The sequence below is a fragment of the Gracilinanus agilis genome, chromosome 3 (genome assembly GCF_016433145.1).
Source record: "Gracilinanus agilis isolate LMUSP501 chromosome 3, AgileGrace, whole genome shotgun sequence".
In the NCBI taxonomy this organism is placed as follows: Eukaryota; Metazoa; Chordata; class Mammalia; order Didelphimorphia; family Didelphidae; genus Gracilinanus; species Gracilinanus agilis.
In genome coordinates, this window is record NC_058132.1 from 8,301,887 (window position 1) to 8,325,112 (window position 23,226).

At 56.2% G+C, this 23,226-nt stretch overlaps 2 protein-coding genes across 2 annotated transcripts; both read right to left on the reverse strand.

The window, feature by feature from the left end:
• Positions 1-1,030: 1,030 nt before the first annotated feature.
• KASH5 (KASH domain containing 5) lies at positions 1,031-9,733 on the reverse strand. The gene is made up of 15 exons (XM_044667133.1): positions 9,684-9,733; positions 9,351-9,401; positions 8,799-8,858; positions 8,251-8,412; positions 7,919-8,036; positions 7,472-7,522; positions 6,112-6,189; positions 5,586-5,642; positions 5,265-5,324; positions 4,693-4,757; positions 4,494-4,581; positions 3,522-3,580; positions 2,862-2,922; positions 1,334-1,398; positions 1,031-1,166 (listed from the first exon to the last, which is right to left on the reverse strand). The coding sequence occupies exons 1-15, from the start codon at positions 9,716-9,718 to the stop codon at positions 1,031-1,033; spliced, it is 1,146 nt and encodes a 381-aa protein (XP_044523068.1). The 5' UTR covers positions 9,719-9,733.
• An 11,314-nt stretch (positions 9,734-21,047) lies between these two features.
• Positions 21,048-22,307, reverse strand: DKKL1 (dickkopf like acrosomal protein 1). The gene is made up of 3 exons (XM_044667136.1): positions 22,179-22,307; positions 21,844-21,936; positions 21,048-21,335 (listed from the first exon to the last, which is right to left on the reverse strand). The coding sequence occupies exons 1-3, from the start codon at positions 22,296-22,298 to the stop codon at positions 21,048-21,050; spliced, it is 501 nt and encodes a 166-aa protein (XP_044523071.1). The 5' UTR covers positions 22,299-22,307.
• Between the last annotated feature and the right edge of the window lie 919 nt (positions 22,308-23,226).

The following is a 23,226-nucleotide window of genomic DNA, read 5'->3' on the forward strand; positions in this document are numbered from 1 at the left end:
CCTACTCCCACCGGAGGGCGAAAGATTCCTGACTGGCCCAGAAACACCCTGTAAGAAGGGGCTAAACCCCAGCAAGAGGTCCCGGCTTCCTGAGCACAGGACATTGGGCCTCCTGCTCTCAGTTTCCCCAACTGTCAGATGAGGGAGTTGGGCTCCATGTCCTCCAAGACCTTTCCTTCTGGTGCACAAAATGGCGACTCCCACAATGCCCCTCCGGGGAGACTTTGGTGGACACCTAAGTTCAGCCTCGCCCCCACACACTCCCAGGGCCTGGATCCTGTCCCAGTATTTGGGCGCATGGCAGAATAGGGGGGCTGGAAGGGCCACAGGCTCCTTATGGAGTGCGGGCTTCCCAGCGCAACCCCCACAAAGAACAACAAAGGCCAGGGGGGGACATGGAGGGCGTTTATTAGATCAGGTAGGTGCTGGGGCTTCACACCGGTGGGGGCCGGAAGTAGTGCAGCTGGAGGTGGGGCCAGGCCAGAGGCCCAGAGGAGACCAGGACCAGGACGGACAGCAGCAGCAGCAGCACGAGCACGAGCAGGAGGCCCAGGATGGGCAGCTGGCTCATGGGGAGGCTAGGGATCCTGGAAGAAGCAGATGTAGCTAGAGGAAATGGGGGGGGGCCTGGCCCTCCATGGTCCCCCATGATTCCCTATGGTCCCCATGGCCCTCCATGGTTCCCCATGGTCCCCTATGGTTCTCCAAGGCCCTCCATGGTCCCCCATGGTCCCTTATGGTCCTCTATAGTTTCCCATGGTCCCCCATGATTCCCTATGGTCCCCCATGATTCCCTATGGTCCCCCATGGTCCTCTATGGTTCCCCATGATTCCCTATGGTCCCCCATGGTCCTCTATGGTTCCCCATGTTCCCCCATGATTCCCTATGGTCCCCAAGTCCCTCCATGGTCCCCCATGGTCTCCCATGAACCCCTATGGTCCCCCATGGCCCCTCACAGTCCCTCTCACAGCCCTCCATGACACTCCCTGGTCTCCCCAGGGCCCCCCATCTCCTCCATGGCTAGGCAGCTTACCTAGGTGTCTGGGCAGCTATAGGAGTGGGATACAGTTCCCAGCTTGTTCTCCGCTGCCGCCGCCGCCCAGCTAAAGGCAGTTGGCCCACAAGAGGCTCTATGGCTTGAAGGAGGGCGGCATCGCTGGGGCTGCTGGGAGGAAAGGATGCCCTTAGCCCTTAGAGGATGCAGGGTCTGAAGCTGGAAAGGGGTCTTGGACTCATCTGGGCCAGCCCTCTCCTTTTACAAATGGGCAAAGCAAGCCTTGGCCAAGCCACCCAGATGCCAAGGGGCAGGCTGTGCCAGCCTGGCTTCCTCACCTCCTGGCATCAGGACATGGTCTGTCTCCAAGCTGCGCGCCCTCCATTGTGCTGAGGTATCCAACCTGAGGGAACAAAGAGGCTGACCTGAGGGGCAGCTTCTGGAGCAACATCACCCCGGAGTCCTCTAGACTGGGGCCCAGCAGCCCCAAAGTACCCAGGACTCTCTTCACCAGACCCAGCTGAGGAACCCCCCCCCAACACGTCCAGCACTTTGTGTCACCCTCGACTCACCTCTAGCCTCTCCTCAGGCTTGCCACCTCTCCTCTCCCCCTGAAAACCCATCCAGAGTGGGCAGGGACCTCAGGCCCTGGAGCCCAATCCCCTCCTTTTACAGAGAAGGAAACTGAGGCTTGAGGTCTCCAGTTCAGGGGGAACTCCGTGTGCCTAAGTGCGCTCCTCCTTTGCTCAAAGCCCTCCTGCCTGGCATTACGTGGCGCTCCCTCTGCCACCTCTCCAGTGCTGGAGGCCCCAGCAGACAGAGCAGGCTCTAGCACTTGGGCTCTCCACTCTGGGCCTTTGCTCCCTTTATTCTGCCAACTCCTGTGCCCTCCCTCCTTCTTTTCCTCTTCACTTGCTGAATGCCTTCCTGTCAAGAGGTTCTGGGTGGCTCAGTGGATAGAAAGCCAGGCCCAGAGATAGGAGGTTCTGGGTTCAAATACGGCCCCAGACACTTCTTAGCTGGGTGACCCTGGGCAAGTCACTTGACCCCACTGCCCAGCCCTTACCCCTTGGAACTGACACCTGGTATCGCTTGTAAGACAGAAGGGAAGGCTTTAGCATATCAAGAGCATTGCCCCCATTTTACAGAGGCCACAACTGGGGAGCTGAGGCAGCGCCAGGGCTATCTGGGCCTCTACTCTTTCTGCCTCACATGCCTGGGGCTTCTGGTCCTGCCCTCCCGTCGCAGGGCTCTTTCCGTCTCCTGCCCATCCCCACTCAGAGCTGAGTTGGCTTAGGGGGTCCTGCTCCTCTGCCCCCGGGAGCTCCCCAGGGCAGGGCTCGGCCCAGCTGGACTCTGCCTCTCCCCAGCAGCCTCTGGGCTCCACGTCTGTCTGTCTGTCGACAGCCCAGCCATGCCCACTATGTAGAAGCCCAAGAGCCTCGGGCATAGCCCTGCCAGCGTCCACACCAACCATTGTGGATCGTTTCATTTAACCTCATTTTGCCCACTGAAGCCAGGCTCTGGAGGAAGCCAGCTGCCCAGTAGGACCCAGGATGTGGAAGAGGCAGAATGCAGACTCCCAACCTCCCCTGGGGCTGTCTGGTCTGTGCTGGCCAGAGGTCTGGCTACCAGCAGCTCTCAGCCATCTCGCTGTGTGTGTCAGCTGGTGTGGAGTGGGTGGGGGGCTCCCCTGGGCCCAGACTGGCCTCCCACAGACCCTGCGCCAGCCGGGCTCATTAGAGGCATCGAGGCCTCATTATCCAGCCCTTGGCGCACCGCACAGTGATTTCCCTTCAGAAGTGTGTGTGTGTGTGTGTGTGTGTGTGTGTGTGTGGAAGGGAAGGCAGGGCTGGGGCTCTCTACCGTGTCTGGGGGCCTCATGCCCTTCTGGCTGGCTCTCTGGTGGTCCCGCTCTCCCAGTAACCTGTGGAAAGGACCCAGGGTCACCCCGGCCTCCTGCGCCTTGGGCCGCCCTTGCACCCCAGCCTAACAAAAACTCCTCCCTGGGGCCTCCAAGCCTCATCTACCTTCCTGCCAACAAAGGCCAGCCATTCCCATGCCTCTTTGCTTCCTGTGGGCTCCCAGGCCTATGGGCCTCTGTCCTGAACCCCCCCCCCCAGGCCCTTTGGAAGCTCAGCATTCCAGGCCTTGCCCCGCAGAATGCTGGGGGAGGATCACCTCTGGGGGACCCCTACGTGGCCCCATCTTGGCTGCTCCCAGACAAGTCCAATTAGCGGCTCAGGCAGCAGCCTCATTAGGAACAGCACAGGAAGGAACTGAGCCAGAGAGGGAGCACGAGGGGGAGGGAGTCGGAGCTGGTGTGGGGCCAGGCCAGGCTGGGGGCACACACGTCGGGTCCCCAGAGCTGGGGGTGGGGTGGGCTAGGGCCCAGAGGGTCTCAGGGGATCCCTGTGTGGCCTGGGATGGCTCTCCAGCAGCCAGAGGGATTATGTCAGCTGGGCCACAGCCCGAGCGGAAGAGGGGAAGCCGAGGCAGGGAGCCTCTTCCCCTCGAACTCCTCACCATGAATTTTCCTCTTCCAAGCTGCTGAGCAATTCACTTGACTTCTCCGGGCCGGTTATCTGGGAAGGGAGTGGGGTGGGCCATCAGGGACCCCCCTTCCCCTGGATATCTGAATTCTTCTGAATTCTGCTCTGGGCTGCCCAAGTGCCTCTGGAAGGCCATGAACGACGCTACCAGACTGCCCAAGGAGGCTACGATGCCAACGATGCCTAGGTGCCCTGGCCTGGGGCAGCCTAAAGGCGAGTGCTTCTATCACAGAAGTCCTGCCCCAGGCCTAGAATAGCCTCCCCTACCCAGGCTCGGGCCCCCAGAAGCCACCACTCCTCACTCACCACATCCTCGACTGGGGTTTTACCCAGGGGGACCCCGGTTCCTCCCATTCCATCCAGGGGCTCTCCCCATGGCTGAGCACCGCACAGGGGGTTGAGAAGGCCTGGTCCCATGTCCTGTCTCTGCAAGAACAAGGGAAATGGTCGGGGCGAGGTGGGACCACGGACAGGAGGCAGGTGTGGCCTGGGTCTGAGCTGGGGAAGGACAAAGGGAAGCAGAGGCAGAGCCACAAGAGGGAGAGCACTAGACGCAGGGCTGGGCAGATGGGAAGAGGCTCGGGGCTGGATAATGGGGGGGGGGCAGAGGTGGAGCTCAAGGGAGGCCCCACCTGGGGATGGAGGCATCTGGAGTGAGGCTAATGGGGGCAGCAGCTACCATCCTGGCCCCTCTCGCCCCAGCCCTCGGGGAGGGACAGGGCCAGCTGTGGGCTTGTTTGGAGCCCCCTGTTCTGTCTGGGGGTCTTCTACAAGGGAAGGGTCCCACGTCCTTTGCCGGGCTGTGACGTTCCCCCAGGTCGGAAGTCAGGACACTCCTTTGGGCTGTCCACTCCCACCCCAGGCCAGTCCCATGCTGTGGCTGGCAAGGGCAACTTGGGGGAGCCAAGAGTGCATCCGTCTGCCCCGTCCTTCGTGACAGGCTCACCTGCTGAATGGCCTCAATCTCCAGGCACAGGGACTGGGGGTGTAGCTTTATCCATCCACCTGTGATTCCTTGGGTCCCGTCCTGAAACCTGGCCAGGTCACGGACAAGTCCTTTTCCGTCTCTCCCCTCTGGCCCACCCCGGGCTACCCAGTCCAGGTTTTCTCTCCCAGGCACTAGCCTCCATCGGCTGGGCACTCACCCCTCGGGACCCTCGCGGCTCTGACTCAGCTGCTCCTCCAGGTGGGAGATTTTCTGCTTCAGCTCCTAGGGTTGAGGGAGTACAAGCCCCTTCTCCAGTTGCCCAGCTCTCTTCCTCCTCCTCCTCCTCCTCCCTCCCTCCCAGCTCCAGGACTGGGGCCCTCCTGTCCTCTCCCTCCATTGCAGTAGGAGGGTCTGATGACGAGAGACAGACAAACAGACCAAAAGGAGAGACAAAGATTGAAAAGAGAAGACAGAAACAGACTGGCAGAGACACTTGGGAGCGGGAACAGACGGGGCCGCCACAGACCAATATCCCTGCACGGGAAGGAGCTTTGTCTTTGGAGGGTTCCAGGCCAAACTGGCACTCAGCGTGGGGTCCTCTCTAGGGCCTCCCTCCTGGACAAGAGCTCCCCGAGCCTCTGCCTGGACACCCCTAGGGCCTAGGAGCTCCTTCCCTTCCCAGGCAGCCCAGCCCATCGTTGGACAACCATCGCCAAGGTACACGGCACAGAGGAAGCTGGGGCCCGGGAGGGAGGGAGGGAGGCGTGTGGGGGCTGCCCAGGGGCTCACCTGGATGGTGGCCCTATACTCCTCTAAGGCCTCAGTCAGATTCTCTGTCCGATTTGTCCGCTAGCAAACAGAGAAGCAGACCCACAGTCACTGGAGGGGACTGGCCGGGGAAGACGAGCCAGGGCCAGGTGCCCCGGGTGCCCAAGTTAACGGGTAGGTGGAGGCCGAGAAGGGCTCCTAGACCTCTGTCCATGCTGCCTGAGCCCAGGGACGGCCCCTGTCCTCTAGTCCTCCGACCTCAGGGGCACCCTGAGCAGGAGGAGGAGGGGAGGGCGGCCCCCCTGGCATGTTGACCCCCCCTTACTTCCCCATCCCACTCACCTCAGAGAGGATAGTGTCTCGGTGGCAAATGAGGCTCTCATACTCACACAGCTGACGCTGCAGGGAGGGAGAGGGGCCAGTCCATCTGTTCATGCCTGGGTTTGACCTGGAGCTCCCAGGAGGTCAGCTCGTCCTTCCCCCCACCTGCCATGCCCCCTCCCCATCAAGACGCCTCTAGCAGTCTGCCTTTGAACCTTCCCTTCCTGGAGACTTGGCCCCCACCCGCCATCCCACCAGCCATTCCGTCACCATCAGGGCCTGGAGAGAGCAGCCTCGTGCGCTGTGGCAGGAATTTGGAGTCAGGAGACCTGGGTCCAAATCCCAGCTCTGCCCCTGAGCAGCGGGTGACCTGGGGCAAGTCCCTTCCCCTCCTCTGGGTCTGTTTCTCCGTCTAGAAGAGAAGGACCCTGGCCTGGTGGATCACTACCACGTGTGCCGTTCTAAAGGCACTGATCTCTCCTAGACCAGATCTCCTTAGTGATGGGACCTGTCTTGAGGCAGGGCCCTGGGGGATCCTGGGGAGTACCCTCAAGGCCTCCTTCTCCATGGCTAGCTCCTCACTCCGCTTCTTCACACCATCCCTCTCCGCCAACAACTTCCCATTCTGGCAGGACACAGAGAAAAAAGAGCAGGCTAGAGGCTGGCCGGTCCAGCTGCCAGGCTCCATGAGCGAGCGCAGAAAAGGGAAGCAGCCTTTCTCCTAGCAGTGCCCCCATCCCGAGCGTGGGCCTGGGCCCGGGCTCCCGTCCAGCTCCCTGCGATGCTGTCTTCCTCAGCTGCCTTTGGCCGCCCGCTGAAGGGCAGGGGAAGGACAAGGTGGCCAGGTTGCTGAGTCACCACCTGGCCAGCTGGCAGGGGCAGGGATGGGGGGGTCACTGTGGGGGCATCTCCATTGAGGCCCAGGATCGCTTTAGCGGCCTTTGGCTGCAGCCTCCGCTGGTGGCACGCCGGCTGGTGGGGCCGGTCCTGGGCCAGCCTGTCCTCACGTGCTGACAAGGGTGCCCTCCAGCTCCCAGGCCTGGGGTCCCCGGGCCCCAGGGGGTGCCAGAGGTGGATCGTGCCTGGGCCCTACCAACACAGAACAGGACCATCTGGCCTGGCAGCTTCACTGGGGCTCTGGGCTAACTCCAAGAGTGGCTGGGTCTAAGGCTAAGATGACGTCCTCAGCTTTATTTAATGGCAACTCAGCAGCTCCAGAGCTCCGTGGCCATGGAGCCAGACGACCTACGTCCCAGTCCCGGCTTTGCTTCTCACGCTTTGGGGAGCTCGTGCCCGTACCTGTCAGGACTCAGTTTCCCCACTGGCACAATGGCGGGACTGGCCCAGAATACTGAAGTGCCCCTGACTGACGTCCGTGTGGCCTTGGGCACAAGCTTCCCTGACTTGAGCCTTGGCTTTGACTTCTAGAAAGGGCCTTTTTGATCTTAGCCCCTTCCAGCCCTGATTCTGGGGCTGATGACCTCGGGGGCAGCTGCTCTCTTGCCCTGGGAGATCCCGGGCCCTGGCGTGGCCCCTGGGTTGGAATGAACCTTGACCTGGAAGGCGGGCAGCATCCCCAACCCCCTCCCAGGCAGTTCCTGGATGTGCCCATCAGCCACCTGGGCCCACAAAGCCAGGGCTGTGTTAGAGCCAGCTCTTATCGGCTCCCGAAGGCTAATTTCCAGTGTGAGCACTTACACCCCAAATCCCCACACCTGCACCCTGGGGCCTTGCTTGTCTGTTCTGTTGGCTGTCTGGACTTTTCAAAGGGAAGGAGAGAAAGCAGTCCTGCTGGCTACATTTCAAAGGATGTCCCCAGTTCATTGCTGCCTTTTTTTCCCCTGGGGAGCCTGTTGTGGGTCACTTTTAGCTCCTGCCCAAAACCCTCTCTCACCCCCCAAGCCTACCTCTTCCTGCAGGGTCTCCACTTCAGCTACCAGCTGTTGCTGCTCTTTTTCCTGCCCAGGAATGAGAGGGAAAACCCAAGCCCATCACTGGGCGCCCAGCCCTCCCCTCCTCTTCCCTCTGGAGCAAGGCTGAAGGGGCATTTGTGGGCCTCGGGCTCAGAGCCCCACTGAGCTGGGCCAGTCTTGTAGCAGCTGAAGGAATGGCAGCGACACAGGCCTAGGACCGCCCAGAGGAAGGAAGGCTTCATGCTTTCCCATTGTAGACTTGATCCCAGGCTCTCCCCTCTTCCTTTCCCCCCTTACCTGCTGCCCATCTATCCCTTAAAAGCATTCTCAGAGGAGCCTCTGGGGCTTGGGAGAGGCCCCGAGGCCCCATGCCAGCAGTGGGGGGAAAGGATGGGGGAAGGCCTTTCTGTGGGGCCCTGGCCTGGGCCCTCAAGGGCTCACCGTCTGCCGGGCCTGGGCCACGAGGCTTCGATTCTTCTCCTCCAGGCTCTTGGCCAAACTCTTCATATCTTCTAGTTCCTCATCCACAGCCTTGGCAAACTGCAAGGCCTGCTGGGAACTGAACCAAGAAAGGTAGGGGAGAGGTAGAGGATTCAAATGGACACCTGGGGGAAAAGTTGGGGTAAGGGAGAAAATGTGAAAGGGGTGAGAGTGGAGGAGAGCTGGCTCTGGAAGGAGGGCCCCAAGGCCCTGGGAGTCATCTGAGGCACATGGGGAGATGAGGGGAAGTGTAGGTGGGAGAAGCAGGGCCAAGGCCAAGGTGGAGTAGAGACCTGCGGAGCTGCTTTCGCAGGGAGGCCAGCTCCTCCCCCAGCCGGGCGGCCCCCTCATCGGCGGTCTCCACACTTCTCTGGAGTTTGGCGTTCTCCCCCACCAGCCTCCGATTGCTGAGTTCCAGCTCCTCCAGGCTGCTGAGCAGTTCTGCTGTGGCCAGCCTGCAGGAGAAAGGAGGGACAGCTTGGCCATCGGGGCCAGTCCCTGCCTCCCGCTTCCTGGGCCTCGTCTCTGAGAGGGGGGTTGGCACGACCCGGGCTTGGGCTCCATCCAGGTGGAGGAGGCCTCGCTCTCCACTTGTCTCCGTTTCCCCCTACCTCTATGGAGGTCTTCCCCAGGAGCCGAGGGGCCGAGGACTTCCACCCCGAGCTTACCTTGTGTGCATGTATGTATGCACACACAGGGGGCCTCTCTCTTTACTTCCTTGAAGGCAGACTATTTACTTTTTGTCCCTTTCTTTCTATCACCTAGTGGAGCGCCCAGTGCACAGGAGATGCCTAATAAGTGCTTGTTGTCGGACCAGTGGCTCCCCGTGAGGCCTACTTACAGCTCAGGCCCAGTTTCCTCGTCTTCATAGCTCTCAGGTTGGGCAGAGTCTCCTAAGTCAATATGGACACACAGACACCCCAGACACCATGAGCATAGCCCAGGCACTGCTCTGTGAGACCCCCAAGATCACGCACCCCCTGCATTGGGACCAATTGAGACCCTTCCCTAGGAGGGAAGAGCGTCACACCGAATCATTGCATTTAGGGCCCATAAGAGCATTAGGACTCATTGGGTCAAACCCATTTCACAGACGAGAAAACTGAGGCCCAGAGAGGCCAAGGGACTTTCCTTGGATCAAAGTGGATAGTGGAAAAAGGTCTTATGATTCTCTATCCAATGCTGTCCATTCTCCTGAACCCAGAAAGGGGTGGAGGGTCGGGGAGGAGGGAGCCTGGGGAAGGCCCACAAGGGCCAGGGTGAGGCAGAGCCCTTGACTGGGGCTCTCAGTCAGGCTGTGGTAAGGGGGCCGGCCTTCCTGGCTCCCTGGGAAGTCCCCCCGCCATCTGACCCTGTACTTGCCTGCTGCAGGCTATAAATAGAGTCCTCACCAGATGGCAGAAGGCTGGGTTCCCCGGCCGCCTCGTCTTCCAGCTCTAATCCCCTGCATCAAAGAGAGGAAGCTCAGAAATCCTGCAGGCCCGGCCCTCCTGGGCTAGCAGCAGCAGGAAAGCCTAGGCTGGAGGAGGAGGCCCAGCAGGATGGCCAGGGAGGCCAGATGGTGAGTGAGCGCCCAGGGCCAGATGGGAAAGATGAAGGGATGGTAGGAGAGACAAAGAGGATGGATGGATGGGGACCGTGCCCCCTTCCCTCTCCCTCCCCAGCTTTAACAGCCACCAAGGTAGGGCCCTCCGGGGAGAGAACGGGGATGAGAGGTGGTACCCACGGTCCCAGTTGGCAGGTGGCGATCCAGCCCTGCATGATGCTGAAGAAGGTGGCTCGGTCTACGGTGGCGGTGGGGCCCTCCCCACGGGGGTCCAGGGCCTGGCCCAAGTTGCACAGGTCACTGTCCTGGGGACCCCGTCCTGTCACTGCTTCCAGGTAGGCCAGAACCTGACCCACAGCTACCACACCTAGAGGTGGCAGGGAGGGCCCTGGGCTAAGTTCAGGCCCCCGCCAGGGTCCTCTGGTCCAGTTCTAAGTATTTCCAGGGCATCTTCTTCCCCAGGATACCCTATTCTTCTCCTCCCTTCCAAGGCTCCTGAGCCTGAGCCATCCCCTTTCCCCAGAGCCCTCAGTCTCCCCCCATTCCCTCAATCAAGTCAGCCAATCGCTTTCCCCTAAGGGTCCCCAGGCCAGGTCAGCCCCTTACACTAGAGTTCCATGTTCTATCCTCTTTCCCACAAGGTTCTCAGTCCAGGCCATTCTCATCCCCATGATCCCCCAGCCTGGTACCCCTTCTTGTCACCTTTCTTCTCTGAGTCACAAGCTTCAAAAGTAGAACTGAGCACCTGCTCCTCCAGGCTAAGTGTGGTTCCGAGCCCCCATTCCTCAGGCTGATCCCAAAGCACCACTAAGGAGAGAAGAGAGATCAGAAGGGCAAAGATAGGGAGAACTTCATTAGGCCCAGGCACCAGCCCCTCTAGGTGCACATCCTTCCTTCTCCAACAGATCTCCATCCTCTATCATCCTCACTTGCACTTGTCTCCAGTCTCTTCCTGCCTACTGGCTGCTTCCCTACTGCCTAAAGACATGCCCTTGTCTCAACCCTCCTCCCCTAAAAGCCCTCCCTTGGTCCTTTACCCCGATACCTGCCTTCTTACATTCCCAGAGATGGCCATGTAAAATCTGTGCCTCCACTTCCTCTCCTCTCTCTTTCCAACTTTCTTTAAAGTTTCTAAAGTGAATTGCCTGTCCTCGATACTTGTTCCACTCCTGCTCACTCTCTCTTCGACATGCCCTCCATGAAGGTTTCTGACTCCCTCCTCCCTCTCTGGCTGCTCCTTCCCTGGATCCTTTTCTAGACTCCTCCTTCTTCTCATGGTTGTCCCCCAGGGTTCTGTCTGGGGCCCTCTTTTCTTCTCCCTCTAGACTCCTTCACTTGGTGATCTCATCTGCTCCCATGGACTTCATGCCCATCTCAAAGGTGATTCCGAACTCTACTCATCTGGCCCTCCTTCTCCCCACTTCAGACTTACATGTCCAACTGCCTATTGGGCACCTCTAGTTGGACGTCCCCCATCAGCATCTGAATATGTCCAAAAATGTACTCGTCATCTTCCCCCAAACCCTTTTCCTCTCCCAAACTTCCCTGTTACTGTTAAGGGCAACACTATCGCCCCAGTGACCTAAGCTGAAAAACGAAATATCTTTGAACTGTCCCACCCCTGTCCAGTCTGTCGACATCCCTTGAATACCTCACCTTCCCTCTTCTGCCACTGCCACCACCGGGGAAGCCCTCTTCACCTTAAGCCGGAATCACTATACCAGCTACACCTCCCCACTACAGAACATCCTGCCCTCAACTTCCAAACTGACCTCCCTAAAACGAAGGAACCAACCATGTTCTCTGTCCCGCCAGTAATGTCCCCCTCCAGGATCAAAAACAAACCCTCTGCTTGGTACTCAAAGTCCTTCGTAACCCACCATTCCTCCCGTCCAGTCTTAAGACTTCACCCCATTCCACGGACTCTAGGAGCCAGTGTCCAGGCCTTGCTGTTCTGCCCACAAGACCCTCCCTCTCCTCCTTCTAGGTTCTTTCTTTGGCTATCCCCCACGTCTGGAACTCTCTCTCTCAACACCTCCACTCTGTCTTCCCTGGTTTTCTCCAGGCCCAGCTAGATCTCCACCATCTATGGGAAGCCTTCCCCGATACTCCTTAATTCTAGTGAGGTGTCTCTGTTGACCATCTCTGATAATATCCCGCCTGTTTCCCCAGTTAGACGGTGAACTCCTAGAATGCAGGGACTCTTTGACTCTTTTCTGCGGATCCCAGAACTTAGCACAAGCCTGGCACCTGATAGACACTTAATAATGTTCGTCGATGAGTCCTGAGATCAGAGCAGGCTATTCTCCAGGCACAAACACCTAGTTTTTCCTGAAAATGTGGGCCCATGGAGGACAGGAAGGATGGGCATAGTGATGAATAATATCCCCCAAGAAAGGGGTTAGAGGAAAGGGGAGGAAAGGAGGGGGCTTATCTTGCTTGCTTGCAAGATCTTTCAATATTCTAATCTCCTCCCTTCTGCCATAGCCAACAGGACAGTTGGAGAGCAATGCTGGTAAGGAAGCAGGGAGGTGGGCAGTTCAGGAGCATAGAATACTGGGAGGAGCGGAGAGCCCCAAGCGGCAAGAACAATCCAATAACTGTCGGGAAGACTGCATTGATCCTAGGCGGGATTGTCTCCGGCTGTCTGACCCCCGTCTCTGACCCAGACCTCTCCGTAAATTATCCAGCTGTGTTCCACTCTATCCCAACATCATCAGGCCAACAAAGAGGAAGCCAGAGAGATGGGTCCTTGGACAGAGTCAAGGTCTTTCTTACCTTTGGGCACCTTTCCTGGTGTTTAAGTCGTCTCTTCCCTCCCTACCCATCTCTGCCAGGTCCATATTCCTGTCTTTTCCTTTCGGCGGTGAGCTTTGCCACGTCCTAGGTCCATCTCTGTACTTCACTGCTAGGCAGTGGGGCGCTTAGACATCTTTTCTTTGCCGCTTTTAGTTCCGGTCATTTCCCATCTTCAGAGGCCCTCCTTTTGAGCCTCTCAATGCCTGTATCTCCTACCTTTCTGGCAATGTCTCATCTGTCTCTCTCTGACCACCTATCGGTGTTAATCTCTTTGTCTTGCAACATTTCTCCATCCGTCTCACACGTCTCTGTGCTCATCTGCCTTTGTCTCTCCCTGTGTCGCCTTTTCCTGTCCCTGGTCTAACCATGTCCTTCCCATCTCTGCCTCGCTCTCCTGTCTCTTTCTCTTCCACAACCCAAACTTTTCCATCTTTGTCTCTCATTTCTGTTTCTCCCCATCCCATCCTCATGCCTCTGTCTCTGTCTGTGCATCTTTGGAAGCGCAGAGTATCAGAGCTGGGAGGGTTCAGAGCTCAATGAATCCAACCTAGTAAGGGCAAGACCTGCTTTCATTTTTGCTGTTGTACCCATCGTGCCTAGAACAGCACCTGGTACACAGCAGGAGCTTAAGAGCCCCTTCGGCTTCTTAAAATAAACAGAACCTATGCCTTAAAAAGAATCCTTCCAGCATAACCAAAGGCCTTAGATTGAAGGATTTTATGAGGGGGGACCCCACTGCTCCCAGAGGCAGCCCATTCCCTAGTTGGATAGCTTTGATTGCTGGGAAATTTCCCCTAAGAGTCAGCCTACACCTGCTTCTCTGTAACTTCCACTTATTGTTCCTAGATCTGCCTTCTGGGGCCATGCAGAACAAGTCTAATTAATCTTCTAAATACTTACTCCAGCACAGCTATTTTGTGCCCTGTAAGCATGCCCTCTCTAGGACAAGCTAAGCATTTCACCAAACAGGCCTCTCAGCCTATCAGTAGTGTTCCTGTAATGCTGTGCTTGGAACTGGCCAGGAGCGAGGGCGATGGCACTGTCATTTCCCTTCTGAGGCCATCTTATCATATTGTAGACTTTTACTGATGATGTGCTGTGGATCAAGTGCCAGGCCTAGAGTCAGGAAGACTCATCTCCCCGAGTTCAAATCTGAGCTCCGACGCTCATTAGCTGTGTGACTCCGGACAAGTCACTTCACCCTGTTTGCCTCAGGTTCCTCATTTGTAAAATGACTGTGACAAGGAAATGGTAAACCCTCTTATAACTTTACAAAAAAAAAATCCTAAACAGGGTCAAAAGAATCAGACACAACTATAAAATGACTGAGCAATGAGTTTGCTAAAACCCTCAGATATTCCGTAGGTAGGTCACTCCTCTACTCAACACATTGACTGGCTCCTTATTGCCTTTAGGATCAAATATCACAGGGCCACAGGATCTGAGAGTTGGAAGAGCCCTCTGAGGCTAATTTGTCCATCTAAACTTGTTTTGCTTCCTAAGCCCTTCTCAATCCAGTTTCAACCTCTGATCCCTGTTCTAGATTATTTCCCCTTCTTGCTGTTCTCATATACAATAAAGTATCTCGTCTCAGTGCCTTGGAATTGGCTTGACCTCTGCATTTTCTTCCTTTCTAGTTCACAAAGCCCCATTTCCTGCAAAACTCATCTGAAGCAGTACCTTCTACCTGAAGCTTTTCCAGATCACTCCAGATCACAAAGCATTTGTATATATTCATGTATGTACACGTTGTCTCCCCTCTTAGACTGCAAGTTCCTTGAGGACAGTGACTTTTATTTTTCTTTGTATCCAAAGCTCTCAGCATATTACCTGGTACACATCAGGTACTGAACAAATGCTTATTTTGATTTGATTTTCATCCACTCTGTTTGCTGTCCTTCCAAGCTATGTGTTGTTTGCAAATTAGATCGTATGTCATTTATGCCTTCAGCCAAGTCACGAATAGAAATAGCACCAAGTTCTAGGGCAGCGTTGGGGAAGTATTAGTTCTTGTGCAGGGGCCAGCACCAGGGAGGTGCTCCGTTCCCCTCTTCCCAGCCCCCAGGACATTTTTCTGCATGCCCCACTCCTCTGTCCAGAGGCCCAAAGCGAGCATTTCTTTCCTCCACTCTCTTGAGTAATGTGGGAAGGCCCACAGGCAACTTGAAATTGCAGTTTGGGCAGGAGAACTCAAAAACCTTTGCCAACACTGTCCTGGGGTACTCCACTGAAGACCTCTTTCCAGGTGAATCCAGAAAAACTCATTATCATCCTTCTGGTGTGGTCACACAACCTGTTTTGCAAAGACTTATGTCATCTAGCCCTCATCTCTTCATCTAATCAAGTCAACGTGGGAGACTCTGTCAAATCTTGCCCAAATCTTGGTAAACATCACCATCACATTTCTCAGATCTTTTCATAAAATAACCCTTTCACACAAGGAAGAGAGGATACGCCTGGCATGACACCTGGAGGAAGCCACCAGGTCCATCAACACTGTTTCCTCTTTGGGATGTTTATTCATTAACACTTGAATAGGACGCTATGGAATTTTGACTCCAGTTAAAAGTCAATCTTGCTGGCTTATAGTCTACACACTTCCATTTTCTTCTCTTTGTTGAAAATTGGGATATCTGTTCTTTCTCCAGTCTTCTTCCTGTCTTCTGCTCTCCGGGCCATTTCACGGATCACTGATTGTTCCCAGAACTTACCTTTACTGTACAACTTACAATTCTTTCAGTGTTCTAAGATATTGTTCATCTGGGCTCGATGACTTGTAGCCCATCGAAGCCTCTCAACTCATCTTGGATTTCTACCCCATTAGCCAATTTTACTCTCCTTTCCAATTCAAGATCATTCTCTTCGATGGGACAAACAGAATTTAAGGAAGAGTTGTGTATTTTTTAAGACTTTCATGTATTGTCATCATTCTCTTCACAACCAGCAGTGACCGAGTTATTCCTTCCTGGGTCCCCCTCTTTCCCTCCTCTAGACAGAAACCCTGTCTCCATTGTCTTCAGCATTTATTGCCTGCCTCAGTTCAATCTGAACTTTGATACTACAGATGCTCAGAGGACTGTGTAACGATTTTATATTCAATCCTAGTTATCGGCCCTTGCTTCTATCTTCTACCAATTACCATTATCTTTAGGAAACCTAAATTGGCTGCCGTTTCCTTAAAAAACCCACACCTATGGACATGACTCTCTCTTCTCCTCTTTTATCAGAATCAATTTCCTTTGTATCTTCAGAATTTCATTTTTAGGAGCCAACCACTGCCTCCTGGACCAACTAGAGAAGTTTATGCAATGAGATGTTCTCTATCCTTTGTCTGAACATTGTTTTTTTAAACCCTCACTGTCTTAGTAACAACTCTAAGACAGAAGGACATGGGCTAGGCAAACGGGGTTAAGTGACTTGTTCAGGGTCACACAACTAGGAAGTCTTTGAGGCTACATTTGAATCCAGGTCCTCCTGTTTCTCAGCTTGGTGCGCTATCCACTGGGCCACCTAGCTGCCTCTTTTTTGAACAATTTTCAGTCTGCTTTCTACAAATCTAGAGCATTAAGACTCTGCCTGGCTTTCTTCTCTGCTGTTACAAAGATGGAAGGGTGATTTCCCCTCTCCCCTCCCTCAAACTGCCATCATTTCTGCCCCAGTGTGAGAGAAGTGCTTCCAGGGTAACACTTCCCCTCCCTGTTGCAGCAAACCCTCTGACTTCATGGCCCTCTCACACAACCTTGGTTTGGGTCTGGGCACTTGACAGGGAGAGACCCAGGCAAAGATATCCCTGAGCCCCTGGAGGATCTGGAAGGATGGCCAGTGAGACTTGGGGGTTCCCTGACCAGCCCAGCTCAGTCTCAGTCTGCCCTCTGTAGGCACAGGGCTGCTTCCACCTAGACAAACTCCCTGGTCTGAGGGATCCTCAGGTTAGAGCTGAGTGATACCAAAGACATTTAGGGCTAGTCCGGCTCCTCTCCCCACATTTTACAGGGAAGAAAATTGGGACTTTCCTGATGTTAACCAGAGAAGTTCAGTGGCAAGGTCACAGCCACAAAGTGGCCAAGTTAGGAACAGAACCAGGCCTTCTAACCCTCAAAGCGGCTTTGTCTCTGCTGGACTTCTGTAAAGTGAGCCAGGGAGGCCTAACAGTGGACATTAGCCTTTCTCTCCCTCTACATGTGAGGAAACTGAGGCCAGGCCAGGCCCTAGTCCCATGACAGCACTCTTAACCCTTCCCTAGTTAGACCTAGTGGCTGAGGCTCCCCTGCCCTCAGGCTGCATCTATGAGAAAGTTTTCTGGGTCATTTTTAGAAGCCCCCTTTGGCTACCAGTGTCCCATGCTCCTTGGCCCTGTGACCACCTCACCAGCAACATGATTGCTGTGGCTGAAGCCCCTGGGCCTTCTGCTTCCACGTCTGTCCCCTAGCATGCTTCCTAAAAGGTCATGGGCTAAGGAGCCTGGGATCTCTCAGCCCATCCCAGCAGCTGATTGTCACTCACTCTGCATCTTCCCAGAGCCTGGAGCCTCATCACGTCCCTGGGCAGCATCTGGGCCTGACAAGATCCCCTGCCTTGGCTCAGTCCCCAAATCTGTCCCCTAAAGACTTTCTCCTCAGACTCCTTAGAGGTCACGCCTTACTTTACACATCAGGAAACTGAGGCCCAGAAGAGGTAACTTGCTTGCCTAAGAGTAAAAATCTTTCATTTTGCTGAGAAGGAAATTGGGGTTCAGCCAAAAAAGGTCACAGTTCAAAGGTGGCAGAGCCAGGATTACAGGTCTTGGACCCCTAGGCTGGGGTTTTCTTTTGGCTCATCTCTCCCCTTGGGGTCCAGTGGGTACAAGAGCTGAGTGATCCACAAATTCCTCTCTTCCCAGAACTCACCATTCCTTGCTCTACCTCCAGACCTTTACCCCATCTGTGCCTTGCTCCCTTTCGGGCTAGCTTGGGTGCCCTTTCCTCCCTCCATGGGGCCTTTCTGGATTCTCTAGAATTACCTTGGTTTTGCTGCCCTGGCCCTCCTTGCTTCTTCCCCCCCAGAAGGGTGGACTGCATGGTGGGCTGCTTTCTTTCTCTCTCTCTCCACCCCAGGGCTCCCCTACCTCAGGCCCCACAGAGCGGAACCAGCAGCCTCCCACCACCTGTTGAGACAAGCCCCTTCCTTTTCTGGGGCCTCATTCTGAGGCGGAGCCCCGGGTCCTTGGGGCCCCATCATGGACCCCTGCCCACCCTACCCTGGGAGGGCGCTGAGAGTTACCCACTTTCTGGTGCCAGGCTGGTAGGTCTGGGGCCTTGGAGGTCGGCCTCCTGCGTCTGCATGCTCTCCATGGTCCCCCAAGAGAGGAGGGGAACTGCCAGGCCCAGGGTCAGAGGACAGCCTCGGTTTCCCTGCAGAGCAGAGACCAGTCCTGAGCCCATGCCCACACCCAGCCAGCACCCCATCTTCCATCTTAATTATGGCCTGCCTGCTTTAATTGAGGCCCGATGGAGCCTGTTCTCCCTGGTCCGCCAGGGGCCTCGGGGCCTGGGCTGGGCCTCACTCTCCCATCCTGTCTGGGGCCTGGCAGGGGTGCTGCTGCTGTTGCAAGGCGCTGGGGACTCCTTCCCCACCCCCACTCCACAGGGGTCCCCAGGGGCCTCTCGAGGGGCTGGGAGGGGGCAGCACCTTCTTCCTGGGGTGGCCTGGCAGGGGCTGGGGGCTACCCCTAGGAGTCCCTGGGCTCTCTGCCCCGTTTTGGCCCATTTCTCACAAGGCCTGACAGGTTGGGCGGCTGTCTGACCAGATCTTGGGCCTGACAGGATTGGGGGGGATTCAGCAACGCCCTTTGGGGCCCTTTCCCACGGGGCTGGAGGCCTTTCTGAGGCTCGGGAGCCCGGGAGAGGATTCGAGGCCCTTCCTCACAGGGCTTGGGGTCCCCTTTCTCACAGGCCCCAAGTCCCCTCTGGCCCGCCAGTCTTGGGGTGCCTGGGGGGCTCCACCCCTCACCCTGCCGCCCAGCTGGGGCTGCAACAATTAGCGGGAAACTGGGGCCGAGGTGGAGCATGGGGTGGGGGAAGTGGGGGGACCTTTTCCCGCCAGAATCAGCAGACCTGGGGCGTCGAAGGAGACGACCGCGTGTGCGCATGCGCCTCTGGTCTAGCTGCCCTCCCCCTCCCCAGGGCGCCCCCTCGAGGCAGGGCGCAGGCGCAGGCACACCAGAGCACAGCGACCGTTGCCCAGTGTGCGCATGCGTAGTGGCCCAGCTTACGGCTGCGCAAAGACCCTCCTCCTTCTCTGCTCCAGTCGTGGAGCTGAGAGGGGAGAGAAGGGGCTGAGGCCGTTTGGGGCCAACCTTTCCCCCTCCCCAAGCCACGGTCTCCATCTTGCTTGGTTCTAAGCCTTCCCAGGGATTCTCTAGAAAGTGGCAGGGAATGAAAGAGGAGACTTGGCTGCCCCAGGGCAGGAAGAGACTTACGGGCTCTCACCCACCCACGGTGTGCTACGATCGAGCACCGTTCGAGCGCTGCCCATGTCCGTGAATAGAAGAAGCCTCCCCCACCCGGGGGTCCCCCACCTCTTACCACCGCCAACCCCCAGGCCATTGACAATGTAACAATGCCCCAAGTGCCCCCGGTGCCCCCCTTCACAAACAGCTCCACACCTCCCGGTGCGTCTCTGATTTCCGGGGACCGCCCCTTGAGGAAAGCCCTGCCGCTTCCTCTCTTTTCACGCGCTCCCTAAACCTGGGGCAAATCCATGGAAATACGGAGCAGCCGGCTCTTTCCTCCGCTTCTGGTTGCACTGGCCATTTGAGATTTGGGGAAGGAAGCAGGCAGTGTCCGGGGAGGGTGGGATGGCCCCAGGGGTGCACTCCCAGAACCCCGCTGGTGCCAGCCTCCCAAAGCGTCAAAAGGTCTAAGCAGCACATTGAAGTGGGGGGTGGGCTCGCTGCGGGGCGAGGTTTCTACCGGAGAATGGAGAGCGAACAAGCTGGAGTGTAGTGATGTGTCCCTGCGCCCTGTGACTCTTAGATCAGAGCAGCTTATTCCACTCCCAAATCGGACTGGATCAAAAACAGGTCGAGGGCGGAAAAATCCACTTTACCAGGAGAGGCTGTGAAGAACCTCTTCCAGCTCACTTGTGTTTTCGTCGTAGAATCCATGTTTTTTAGCCAGTATGTGCTAAATGAGTGAATGGAGGGGGGGGGGGGAGGGGGCGCGCTAAGCCGAGTAGAAATCTAGGGTCATGAGTCAAGAAATGTAGGAGTTATTGAAATATTCCCACGTAATGGTCCACTCGGCGCTAGGAGAGGCTGCGAAGGTGAGTGGGCTAGGTACTTTCTGCACCCACATCCTTGGGCGCTGTTGAAGCAAGCTTTGAGCATCACCTGGTGGCTGGGCCAGCTATGGCACCCTGAGTGGCTCAAACCACACCCTGAACTACCTGGGCAGAACACTGTTCTGGAACTCCCAACTGGTTCCATGAAGGCACAAATGTGTTTCCCAGGGCATAGGGGGCCAGCTGACCTCCAAACATGGCAGCTGGCAACCACTGGAAAGCCTCGGAGGATTATAGAAATGGGGCCACAAGTGAGAGGTTAGGACTAGGATAGGACAGAGTTGAGACTGGAGATAACTCACATCTCTAAGTAATATCCCAAACTAGGGAAGCATCTAAGTTTTGTGCTCCCCAGGAGAGAAAAGCATAAAGGCAGGAGTGCATGGCAGGAGGACAGAAAGCAAAACCTTTTGTTCCTTTGGGTTGGAAAGTTGGGAATTTTCTAACCTTCTGACATCTAGTACAATGAATTTCAAATTAACACCAGACCCAGGCATTCAAAAGAAGAGGGTCTTGGATGTTGGGAAGGGGGGCACCACGGCTAGCTTTTATCCGACTTTCCTTAGGTATGATTTTTACAAAGCCTGCGACTCTGGGCTACATATCAAGAGCTTTGTCAAGGAGAGGCTTTCTAACCACTGCATTGCAGATAGGAGAGGTAGCAGCTGGACCTCAAGAACTGAAATACAACTGAACCGATAGAAATAGCGAGCACAGAAGAGTGGGATAGTATCCTTCGAGGACATAGGCAGCCCCACAAAGCCAGGAGGTGGGAGTGGCCCTGGCTCCAGGGGTTCCTGAGGTATGTGCCCTTTCACGTATATTCCCCAATAACCCATTCTCTTCATGGGCTCTGTCTCCCCCATTCTCTTTCATTAGTGCAGTCAAGTTGTGGTAGAATGCATCCTACCTGCAGTTTCTTTAGTATTTTATTTGAAACTAGTGGGTCCTTTGGTAGCATGTCAGTGGAGGGAGACTGATGAGCTGTGGATGTTGTGACTTACAGAGCAGCTCTACTTTTCTGGAGAGCTGAAGGAGTGTCATAAAACCTACAACTGGTTTTTGTGTATCTTCTGGCTGGTGCAAAACTCTCATCTCCTTATTTTATCAGTGGGGAAACAGACTCAAATAACTTGCCCAAGGCATTGGAGGTGACATGTGACCCAAGTTTCTGGATTCCAATCCAGGAACTCACTTTTTCCTCTGCTTCAGGCTGTGGCGGTGGAAGAGGAGAGAAGAGAGGGAGAAAAGGCCAAAGATGAAAGACACAGCGCCTTGGCATCACAGAGCCTGGCTGGAGAGGACAGCCTTGATGCTGTTTTCATTGAAGATAGAACTTTATTTATTTCCAATGGTCTGATGCAGGCATTCATACCTATCTCCTCTACTACTGCCTTCAGCCTGCCACTTTGCCAACCCCAGGGCCTAGAGCTTCCTGGGGGGCTTTAGGAGGTAGAAAAAATGGGCCCTTCGGGGGTGGAAGCGGAAGGGGGCTTCCTCGTGAGCTCCCTCCCGAAGCCCATCCCGGATAGCTTGAAGCCGATGACGCTTCTCACTGAGCCAGCCGCTCCCAGGCTGGCTCTCAACTTGGCCCATCCGATGGGGCAGCTTGATAATCCAGAAAGACACTCTGGGCTGGGTTTCAGCACGGAAGCTGCTCAGTCCACTGCTGGGGAGAGCCTGGGGTAGTTCATTTTCCTCATCCTCAGGTGCCTAGAATCATAGAACCCCAACATCTCTGAGCTGAAAGGGATTTCTCCACCCAAACAAGAATCCCCCAAGATATCATCTCTTGAAAAGCAGACACTGACAGCCTTTGCTTGAATACTTCTCTGGATGGTGAACTCTCTACCCACCTTGTGGCCAACTCTTAACTTCTTCCTCTCTATTTCTGCCTCTGCCACCTCACCTACTGCTCCAGGGGCTACCAACTGGGGCTGTGCAATCATGAGATGTAAGGAAGTCTGGCCTCTCTCCTTCCTTCCACAGGAAGAGGTCTCCTCACTCTTTCCCCGTCATTCCCTCCCCGTTTCATTCCATTTCCCGCACTCCCACCCCCAATGACCAGGGAGTCCAAGGCACGGACAAAAAGGAGAGCAGCTCCCTCGGTCCTGTCCCTCGTGCCTCATTTTCCTCATCCTCCTTCCTTGGAAGCTCCAAGAACCTTCCCAAGAATCCTTCCCAACACTGAAATTCACTGGGCAGTAAGAGCATCTCTGACCTTCCAGTTATCCTCGGAGTTCCCTTCCGAAGGCCCAATTGCAGCTACTACCTTTTCTGAAATCATCACATCTCCGGTCTGATTGTCAGTCACCTGTGTGTGTATATGTACGGGGTGGGGAGGGGGTGGGGGGGCAGGCAGAGAACACAAGCTGGATTCTCTTTACCAACCTCTTATCTGCCCCTTCCCAAATGCTGCTCTCAGCTGCCATTGACGGTATTTGGGATGGCTCAAAGTCAGACGAAGAGGGACTAGGCCAGAGTGGGACGGAGCAGAGATGACTGGCTGGCTATAGGCAGCTGGGCAGGGCCGTGGAGGAGGGGAAAGGGACTGACCTTGTCTATCTGGTGGTGACTGTAGACAGTGCTGTTACCCAAGTGGCCTTGTTTCTGGTCCTCATTGTGGTAATTGGAGGGGAGGCTCCTCAGGTCCAAGGAAGGTGTCAAGGTGTCCATGCCTCGAAGCAGATCCTCCTGGTGGAAGGAAAGTGTGAAGCCCAGGGCAGGTGGAAGTGGAAGAGAGGCCAGAAAGGGATATGGGGCAATCGGTAGAAGGGGGTTAAACCTCCTCCAGCCAGCCCTTGGGTCTGCTCTCAGGAGTTTGCCTCTCCCTTTCCGTTTCCCAAACCTCCAGCTTTTCTGCAGATTCGCTGGCCAGTCCTCCATCTTTCCCCTTCTTCTCCACCAGAGGGTCGGGCTCTCCATCCTCCCATCTTGTGGTCCTCCCCTTTCCTTTGTAGCTCCTCCTTCTCTTCCTGCCTTTTACCAGTTCCTTGTCGCCACCCTCCTGGATGGCTGAGCCCCCCTGCCCCTCCCCGTCCCTCTGTCCCTCGTTTTCATCCTTCTGTCCCATCTGGCAGGTTCCGCCTGCTTTCCCTCATCCCCGGCTTTGTCCGCCGTCCCTAGAGATCTGTCCCCTGTCCTTCTGCCTCCCCGCCCCTCGGGCCCTCGCTGGGAACCGCCTGCCGTCCCCCCACCCCCCAGTCACCGCCGGGAGGAAGCATTTCCCCAGGGCCTCCCGTCGTCCTCCCCGTCCCTCAGCCTTTCTTCCGCTCACCCGAAAGAGGAGGCGGTTGAGGCTACGGAAAAGACTGTGGATGCCCAGCAGCCCCAGGGGGCCCAACTCCGGACCCTCAGAAGTGTCGGGGCCCCCGACGGAGTGGCTGTGCCCGCGGGCATGCTCAAGGATAGAGACGGGTGCAGCTTGGTCCTCGGGGGTAGCGGCCAGGAGCAGGAGCAGCATCAGCAGGGGCTGGGGCCACATGGCGGGGCGGGGCCTTGGAGGGACGGAGAGGGGCGGAGGTCAGAAGCCCTGCCCCAGGCCCCGGCTAGAGCCCGCCCTCCTCCCCCCAGCTGGGCTCTCGGACCTCACCTGTGCGACAGC

Excerpts from the sequence above, each read along its gene's own strand:
- KASH5 (XM_044667133.1), bottom strand. The coding sequence starts at position 9,718 with ATGCAGGGCTGGATCGCCACCTGCCAACTGGGACC. Across the intron at positions 6,190-7,471 it reads TGGAGACCCTGCAGGAAGAG|AATGGGAAGTTGTTGGCGGA; the intron begins GTAGGCTTGGGG and ends GTGTCCTGCCAG. Across the intron at positions 5,325-5,585 it reads GAGACACTATCCTCTCTGAG|CGGACAAATCGGACAGAGAA; the intron begins GTGAGTGGGATG and ends TCTGTTTGCTAG.
- DKKL1 (XM_044667136.1), bottom strand. The coding sequence starts at position 22,298 with ATGGACACCTTGACACCTTCCTTGGACCTGAGGAGCCTCCCCTCCAAT. Across the intron at positions 21,937-22,178 it reads GTCACCACCAGATAGACAAG|GTGACTGACAATCAGACCGG; the intron begins GTCAGTCCCTTT and ends ATACACACACAG. Across the intron at positions 21,336-21,843 it reads ACTCCGAGGATAACTGGAAG|GCACCTGAGGATGAGGAAAA; the intron begins GTCAGAGATGCT and ends CTATGATTCTAG.